This window comes from Amphiura filiformis, chromosome 17 (genome assembly GCF_039555335.1).
Source record: "Amphiura filiformis chromosome 17, Afil_fr2py, whole genome shotgun sequence".
NCBI lineage: Eukaryota > Metazoa > Echinodermata > Ophiuroidea > Amphilepidida > Amphiuridae > Amphiura > Amphiura filiformis.
The window spans coordinates 10,223,775-10,233,463 of record NC_092644.1 but is presented as its reverse complement, the minus strand read 5'-3'; the positions used below and the strand labels follow the sequence as shown (position 1 = coordinate 10,233,463).

Genomic DNA, 9,689 nt, shown 5'->3' with positions numbered 1-9,689 from the left:
CATGTGTGTCAATTTCTAAAACCGATTTACGGGTCATATCAGGTGAAGCTCCTGATGACAAAGTAGAAATGTTTGTGGTATTACTAATCCGTTTATCTTTAACCTGCATGTTATATTCTTTGGGCTCGTCTGAAGGTTTACTGACACACCGCTCTCCACAAATAGCTTTCAACATGGCGTCTCGATAAAGTTTGCAGCTTAAAACATACAAAAATGGATTAATGATCGAATTAAGAAATAGAAATGCCCTTCCTACTAACAAAACCAGTGCTTCGCTATAATGTGACCTTAATAAATCCACTCCACCTATGTTGTCGAATATGTCGTCAAATGCGAAGATTCTGTCGGGAACCTGGCATATAAAGAATATGATAGCATTTGCGAGGAGTGTTCGTGTGACTTGCTTGCTTACGTTTTGAGAACGCGAAGATCTTTTGGAGAACCTTCGTAGAGCTATGATGATTTTGACAAATAACACAAAGTTGAGAATCAAGCTGATTATCAGTGTCAGTATCTGCAGGAGATTTACGTAGATATCAGCCGCGCTACTTTCAGGATCACAGTCATTGAATGTTATTGGTAAATCTCCAAATTCCTCCGATTCTGGCCATAAGATACAGTGAAATACAGATCTTGAATACTGTGGTACTCCCGTTAAAGTGATTAAGAATGATAAGACCCAAACTGCAATGACTATTTTCAATGTTAGATATTTGCCTCTAAAATTACGATGTTGCACGGGTTTGCAGATAGCCAGATATCGCTCGACGGTAATCAAAGTAATGAAACTCAATGATCCTAAGTACCACCAATGCGTTGAAATCTGCCATATTGAGCATCCGAAGGACGAGCTCACAGGAAACGAACCATTCACGGGACTGGTCATATAGGTAGCAACATACCAAGCAGTAACAAATATCAATAACAATATATCACATACGGCAAGATTTGCAAGATATGTTGTCACTGTAGCATTGCGAAGTTCTTTGATACGAATTATCGTAAATAGAAAGGCGCAATTACCAAGAATTCCTATCAATGATATTACAGGTATAATGACTGTGATAAGGAAGATATCAAAGGTGCTGTATAAGAACTGGTAGGCATTGTCAGGTTCTGTTAGGTTGAAGATAATCTCTGCCTCCTGGCAAATCTTTGTTAGATTGACATCCATTTCATCCAGCTAAATTGTCCAGAATATTAGATGAGATGTCCTTACACCATACCATATCGGTATATTGTATTATTTATATACGCAAAGCTTATCAAGTTGTTTAAGTTACACACCGTTTGTCAGAGTAATGTCACTTGAAAAGTATTCATACCGAAGGTTTGAATCAAGTAACCATAATTAGTACAGGTCAGTTGGTAACAAAAGGCTGAAATGCATTCAAGGCTAACCGAAACTGACTAATTTTCCGCAGAAATCAACAACCGCACAAAATATTCGTTCTTCTTAGTTTCTTGTTTACATGCACTACGGAGCCGATGGCCTCGCTATTCAACAAAGCGTGAAGACCTCTTAATTAACAAGCCTTGCATATTTGAGCTCTGATTGGGCTATTCCAATTGAAATCCACACTACCCCTGTGGAAGATTTTGGAAATATCTGCCACAGGGGGAGTATATTTTTCAAATGTAATTGGTCAGGGTTAATCATTTTGAAACCCATACTCCCCCTGTATTATGGATTTACCAATATCATCCACAACTGGAGTGAGTATTTCAAATATAAGTTACCCAATTGTCTACTCTATTCATAACTTATACTCCCTTTGTGGAAGACTTTAGCTAAATCTTCCACAGGGGTAGTGTGGATTTTAAATGGAATAGCCCCCCGGGAATAGCCCATTTTAGTGATTTGTCACATACACGATACACGCGGTGCAAAGTGACTAAGAGTGTTCATCAGAACACAATAATGAAACAGTAGAATACTAGACACAGAATGATATAAGAGCCGTACACTCTACTATGATGAAATATATTCAAAATAATAATTTAATATTTACATACAATATTACATACATACATACATACATGAGAGCTTTTGTTACACGCCATTTCAAAAGATCACAGCGTGAAAAACCAAAACATATACAAGAAACAATTGAAAAACAAAAGAAAAATTAAGCAAAATGAAGCATGAAGCAATCAAAATTATGTTTGCTGAAACAGGTGGGCTTTGAGGCCTTTTTTAAAGGCAGAGACTGTTTGAGCACTTCGCACAGATGACGGTAAATTGTTCCAGATCAGAGGTGCATTGTAGGTAAATGCCTTATCTGCAGCGGATTTAAAAGTCCAACTGCGTATGATCGGCACATTCAAACGTGTGCGATCTGAGGCGGATCTAAGGCCCTCACGAGGATTCTTAAGTTCCAGACATGATGACAGGTATTCTGGTCCAATGCCGGCAAGGCATTGAATATTCATTCAATTTGGTCTCAAAATGGTTTTTTTTTTTGTCAGAAACAAAATAGTTTTCACTGTGTACGACTTTTCTTTATCTAGGAAACGCGGAAAAATAAATAACATCAATTGGACGCAACGGGCAGTATCCTTTTGGTGTGTTACCATGGTAATGAAACATCAAAGATAGTGCAAATTATTTCTTTTCTAAATGATTACAATAATACAAACATCGTGAGACCATTTCAATGATTTCATCAACACCTTTTTTGTGCTTTGACCCATATGGAGCCCACATTCCAACCTTTGACCTTTTCGCCAATAACCCCAGACTGGTTAGGCCAAACAATGTATTTTCTGAATCCTTGTAATATGGGGAATATTTTGGAATAGATTTAATAAAATCGGAACAATTTTGAGTTTTTACCCCTGTGTAAACTTTGACCCTGCCCACTGGGCACCTTTGTTTCCAATGGACATTTTATTGTGAAATGTCATTGTACAAGGAATACATAAAAAAAAAAAATCCACATAGCCCCCGAATGAAAAGTATTTAATTATCTTTGTAATCACTCAAAAAGCATTTGGTGTGAATTTTACATCCGAACTGGAGGCTATTAATTTTTTACGAGTCTTTTTATTTTACATGTAAAGCCTGTGGGGTGACGATTAGAAATGGACGGCAATATTGAAAACCCCTCATTATTTTGGGCCATTTTAGACACTAAAATGCCCATAAAAAAGAATAGCCTCTAGTTCGGATGTAAAATTCACACACAATGCTACCTGAGTGAGTATAAACATAATTAAATACATTTCATTCGGGGGCTATATCAAAAACAAAAAATGTCCTATACCCTAATGGTTATGGAACAAAGGTGATGGGCGACTGTTCTATTGTTATTCAATAAACCTCAGATCTATTAGTACTAGATTCAACAACAATTTATAACAAGAACAGTATATAAATGTCTAATAATTTTAATATTCACAAGGTTCCATTTGCGTATAATATCAATATGATCAATAAAAATACCCAGACGCAAAGTTCACAATAAATTATTCACATTTAGTTTGCCAATTCAATTGAAAAGGTTTACTCTATATTCTGCGCTTTCAATTTCTAGGTATTTATTTGACATTTTATCATTTCAGATAAAAATCGTTGAATTTAAGATTCCCGGAACCTTGGTCTTCCAAGGACATAGATTTAAGAATCCAGTTTAAGGAGAGCTTTGACAGCATCCCTTAGTTTGTAAAAGTCCTCCTCATGATGATACACGTGAACTGATATTCTGGCCCAAATCTTGCCCATGAAGAGCTTCATTCCACAGTTGACGTTATGCTGATCTTGCAAGTCAAACATTAGATCAATACAGGTGCTCCCATCACACGTGGCGATGTATGATCGCGTCTTCTCGGTATCTGGCAAGGCGATGCAATGCATTCCAGGACATCGCATGCCATCTGGTAACACCAGCTTTTCTGTACCCCATGCTTTGCTCAACATATCTGATGCCCACTCGGCTAGATCACTGTTGTATTTCATAATGGTGTCCTGCAACAATGATGTATAATGGGAGAAAATCAGTGTTTTAGACATTAGTATAGATAATATCATTGAATCAAGATCCTGGAATCAAGATTCATAATAATATGACAACTTTAAGCTAGGCCTTTAGCTTGATTTGTTGAAGCATATGCCTTTAGGTTGAAGCACCAATTTCAACAATATCAAAGTACTCTTAAGTCGTGTTCACTCGGTCGGATAAGTGACTTATTACCAGCAATAGTGACTTATTACCGGTAATAAGTGACTTATGTCCGACCGTGTGAACACGAATCTAATTTTAGTATACAGTGAGGGTATAATACAATACTTACATTATACGGTAACCCTACGCTTAACCATAACACGTGGTGCGAAGGGTATGCTGTAATTATGCTACTTCGGGAATTTGTTAAGCTCTTATGAGCAATTTGATCCAAAGGATCTAATCTGCGTAAAGGTTTCAAACACTATGCTTTTATCTAATTTTTTTTTTCATAACGGTTTTTTCCTCAACTGAAGCCCATGTGATCACTGCGTCAGTCGAGAAATTGCTTATTTCTCCTCACTTGTCCGGGCACTATTCACTGTAGAAATGGTGATGATGTAACAGGATTAACTACCATAGCAATACCATAAACAGTTTTTGAATATATCGCACTTCACTAGTTCATGTTCACGCGATACCTCTGCATTGAACCATAGATGTCAAAGAACAGGGATAAAGACCTAGACCGTAATTCTATAGGATACTAATATCATGCTGATCACTCGCACCTGTAAGATTAGTATCTTTGAAAAGACCGGTATTGTATTCAAACTGTGATTACAGACATACACAGGTAATGAGTGCAACGTGCTTGTAGTGCAGGACGATATACAAAATTGTTTAAACCTATTGCTATTTACTCTTATTTCATCGTCACTTCTACGGCGAATATCAACGCATCATGCTCAAGACTTACCATTCCTCCCAACTGCTCGTAGTAATCTATTACCGCTGGTCCCATTATTGATGGTACATCCTCACGACATCCCTGTTTACAAAATCTGAAAGTAGCCAAAAATTGGGAAATAATTTATTGACTACTGAACGGTTAGCCATTTAACTATAAAATGGTCTATTCCAGTTGAATTCCATACACCCCACCCTATGGAAGACATGACCTTAATCTCCCACACATGGGTGTAATTTGAAATGGAGTCACCCATTAAGGTAGCCCCATTTTAAAATCACACTCCTTGTGGAAGATTAATGCCATGACTTCCATAGGGGTGTATGTATGGATTTCAACTGAAATAGCCCAATACAGTCACTGGAAACATAAATTAAAGTTGAAACATAAATTGAAAACATAAATTAATGTTTTCCCAACATGCCGCCACAAATAAACACACAAAGCAAAATAAAACAACAGAATAAAACAACCTATCAGCAACGAACAAATAATATCAACAAACGTAATAGTAAAAACAACAACAAACTATATCATCGTTCATGAAAGTTCATCTGCAAATAATTCCTACCTCGGAATTTTCAGATGGTACTCCATCTTTCATCAGCGAGTGAGTGACTGTATCAGGTCGTGATTTTCTTAACCTTTGACCTGATAACAGACTCGTAGACTCCTCCGATCGCTTTCTCCGATACTGTGCGACATTTACATGGAAGACCTTGAACAGAGAGCTATTGCGACAGCACCCCACCTCCCTCTGTGGTGGTTTCGCTATGTAGATGACACCCACTGCAAACTTAAGAAGTGTCACTCGCAAGAATTTATTACTATACCTCATAAATATTTATTAGGTAATCCAGACATCTTATTGGTTAATAACGCCAGCGTCCGAGTACGGTATTTTGACTACTTCCCCGCGCCTGTGCAATTACGCGAACGCTGGGAAGTAGTAAAAACATCCGTACCCCTACTACCACACGGTGTCTCGACCCCGCGCGTCACCGTTCCTTCAGACGTGGCATTATGCTACACAACGGCGATTCTGCAGATGCGTTTATCGTGAAAATGGCGTCTGCTGCAGTTATTTTGCCGAGATTACCGATGGATAATAACACGCGAATTTGACGTTTTCTGAAACTAAATGTCATTTATGGAAAGTTAAAAAGAAAAACTTGAATAATATGTCAAAATGTAAATATTGATTGAACAGAAATCCTGCAATAAAATCAGGTAAGCAAAATATTAAGCTTATCTACATGTACCATGCCGGCCGGCACGTTGTTGACTGGTGTGTGTTTTGACTTTTGTTTACGATTTTACCGTGATAGTGAAAATATTTATGAGGTATAGTAAAACAAATACAACATGTTTCATTTCAGGAAGTAGTCAAAACTACTTGGTCCCTCGGTGTTGGATGATCATCCAACACCTTGGGACCAGTAGTTTTGACTACTTCCCCGAAATGAAACATGTTGTATTTGTGTACTGACCATCTAAATTCGCTGGACAAGGACATCAAATTCACCACCGAAGGAGAGGAAAACGACTCGCTTGCTTTTCTAGACACCCTCACCGTACTACCGTAATCCAACCTGACAGATCCATCAAAGTCACCATTTACCGCAAAAGCACACACACCGATCAACATGATCAATATCTCAATTTCTCGTCCAATCACCCCATTGATCACAAACTTGGAGTCATCCGAACTTTGTACCATAGGGCTGACACCGTGGTCACTAACCTCCAGGATCGCGAGGACGAGAAAGCACATGTGAACAATGCTTTAGTGAAATTCGGATACCCCAAATGGGCTCTCGATAAAGCTACAGAACCAAAAACTCACAAAACGAGTGACGTGGGCGATAAACGGCCAAATAAAGGTCACGTACGTAGTTCTCCCCTAGTATATCAAAGGCACTTCTGAAGCCATTAGAAGGACTTTTAGCAACTACGGTGTTAGCGTTTTCTTCAAACCGACCCGCACACTAAGACAAATCCTCGTGTCACCCAAGGACAAGACAGATAAGAAGGACATTACAGGTCCGGTATATTACATCCCATGCCAGGGCAAAACTGTTACCGGTACCGGACAATGCAAAGAAGCCTATATTGGCGAAACCGGACGCTCTCTGAAAACACGTTTTAATGAACACAGGAGACCCAGTAGTACAGCATCAGAGGTCTCAAACCACATTCACATCGCGAGTCTCCGGGACATTTTGTGGACTTGGATAAAGTCCGCATACTTGACAGAGATAGCAGGTGGTTCCAACGTGGAGTCAAAGAAGCAGTTCACATCAAAGCCAACCAACCATATCTCAACAAAGACGGGGGCCGGTTCAAGCTTTCAGGAGTCTACGAGTCTGTTAAGAATATCACGACCTGATACAGTCACTCGCTCGCTGATGCAAGATGGAGTACCATCTGAAAATTCCGAAGTAGGAATTATTTCCTTGTGTTTGGATCAAAAGTTTAAATCAAAATCAAAACTATATCATCATCTGAATCTTTTGTTTTGCTTTCCTTTATAAAGGTTAGTTTTTGTTCTAAATTGACGCCATCGTCATTTAATGCGATCTATTATCCAGAACTTAATTGTCTGAGCGCAAACCTGTCAGCAATCTCTACAAGATGGCGATAGTTTCATGCTGTTAATGTCTTGTCATAAAAAATACTGACTTTAAGCACAAAAGTGAAAAGTCAACTAACCTCGTAGTTTTGGCACATGACACTCATCCATATCAACAAAGAGACCGATGTTGTTGTGATGGGCTTGGATCAGTGTGGATATGGGAAGTCCATTATAACAACATCTGACTCCTTTTGATATGGATGTGCTTCGTCTAAAATTGAAGGTCAGTTGAGTATTGAATCTTGTGGCAAAAATCAGTATAACTCGCTTTTTCATTTTGCATACGTTGTGAATCGAATCACGGAAGATGTCACACAGTTGAGACCGATTATTCTGAGACACCATGTTCGTCAATAAACTACTTACCTGTCCTGGAAACGTGGAGAAAACTGTTTGTGTGACGTCACAGGCGGATGAATTGAATCTTGATACTTAGGGTGGATCCACAGCAAGGCCAAACCACGTGGTGCGAAAGTCCACTTGTACATTGAGGCTGTAACGACAAAGTGTTTTTTGTAACCAAACCTCTAAGTTAGTATACTTTCGTTATTTGTAAATAATCCGCCCAAACAATGTTTATGAGCTGCTGAAATGTAATGTAACATTAACCGTTTAATAAACCAGTCAAGTTAGAAAGCTTAACCCAAGTTATAATCAAACCGTCTCGTGGGTATGGTGAACTGCTCGTAGCAGAGTTAAAGAACATTACAAATGGAACCAACGTCATTTTGGAAACCATCAAAACGTTCACTCATCCTGACGTCATTGATTCCCTTTGCTATTTGCAAGATAACAACATTTTGTGATAAATGATACTGATCTTGACTGATTTATTGATCGGCAAAAATTACGCGATATTCCAATTTTCCCATTACCAACGTAAACATGATAAACAAGAAAGTTATTAGACCAAAAAACAGAATATTTCCCGCCAGTTCTATCAATATGATGAAATGCTTCAATATTGTTTTTTGTTTTGGCATTGTTCGTAACACAAAGTGAAATTAGTGATTGTACCATCAAGTAAATCAACAGGAAACCAGATACAATGTTCCAGATGGCGGAGTACCAGAGCATCAAAGGGCATTCACACAAACCCAGATCAAGATTGGATATAATTAAAATACATCCATGCGATTTATGGACGGCTGTAATCATAGACTGAGACTGCCATCCAACAGCCCACACTCCTTGCTTTAACGTAAGTAAACTAGGTTTTAATGGACGTAAAAAGCCCCCAAAACCCTGCTATATCCTTAGTTTTCTTATATATTTGTGAAGCCCTACCGCGACCAACTTAATACCTACAACTATAACTACCAGAATACATGACTGAACCCACTTCTTACCGGCATAGAAATCTGCACCCAGCTCATCCAACTGTAATGGAATATGTCCTGGAGTATGTGCTCCGTCAATGAGCGAGAGAATCCCCCTCTCACGACACAGAGCAATGATCTGATGCACGGGGAATATGATTCCTGTTGGCGCGTTGATGTGGTCAATAACAGCTACCTTGATACCGGGGTTGGCATCGATGGTTTTCTCAAAGGCTCTTACAAGGTCATCTGAATTGCTAAGTGGTAGTGGTAAAGTCATAGAGACGACTTCTACCCCTGATGGATGAGAACAAGAATGCATACAATTTGAGAATCAAAGTAAAAATAAAATGCCTTTTTCCAGAAGTGAAATTTTGAGAAAAAATCAGGATAATGTAGTATTTGTCTTAAAATAAAGCTAGGCCTATATGTCCCGAATCTGCTCGAATAGTGTACAAAAATAACTTAAGAATGTACAGTTAGGACATGTTGTTTGTTTGTTTGTTTGTAAATCCAGTCGTTCCGTACGGGCACACGTTTGGAAAACCCAAAGACAAAATACATTAAGCCTATTACAATTCCTTAAAAAGGAATAGGGCATGCAAATGAAAAATTGTCAATAGATATTTATGAATTGGTATTCTGTAATTCTTTATAGCATTACGGTTTCAGAAAACATTGTACATATGTTATTTGAAAGTTGCTGCATGGCCTATTATTTAGTTAGAGTTTGGCAATGAACTTTTGCCTGAAAACTTTGGCAACAGCAGATATATGCTTAGTACAGTACCACCTGATTGGCTTGACAATATTGGCATTAT

The 9,689-nt window shown here is 38.4% G+C and overlaps 1 protein-coding gene across 1 annotated transcript; it reads right to left on the bottom strand.

The window, feature by feature from the left end:
- Positions 1-3,579: 3,579 nt before the first annotated feature.
- Positions 3,580-9,161, bottom strand: LOC140138371 (uncharacterized). The gene is made up of 4 exons (XM_072160278.1): positions 8,899-9,161; positions 7,916-8,042; positions 4,924-5,008; positions 3,580-3,967 (listed from the first exon to the last, which is right to left on the bottom strand). The coding sequence occupies exons 1-4, from the start codon at positions 9,146-9,148 to the stop codon at positions 3,620-3,622; spliced, it is 810 nt and encodes a 269-aa protein (XP_072016379.1). The 5' UTR covers positions 9,149-9,161; the 3' UTR covers positions 3,580-3,619.
- Positions 9,162-9,689: the final 528 nt, after the last annotated feature.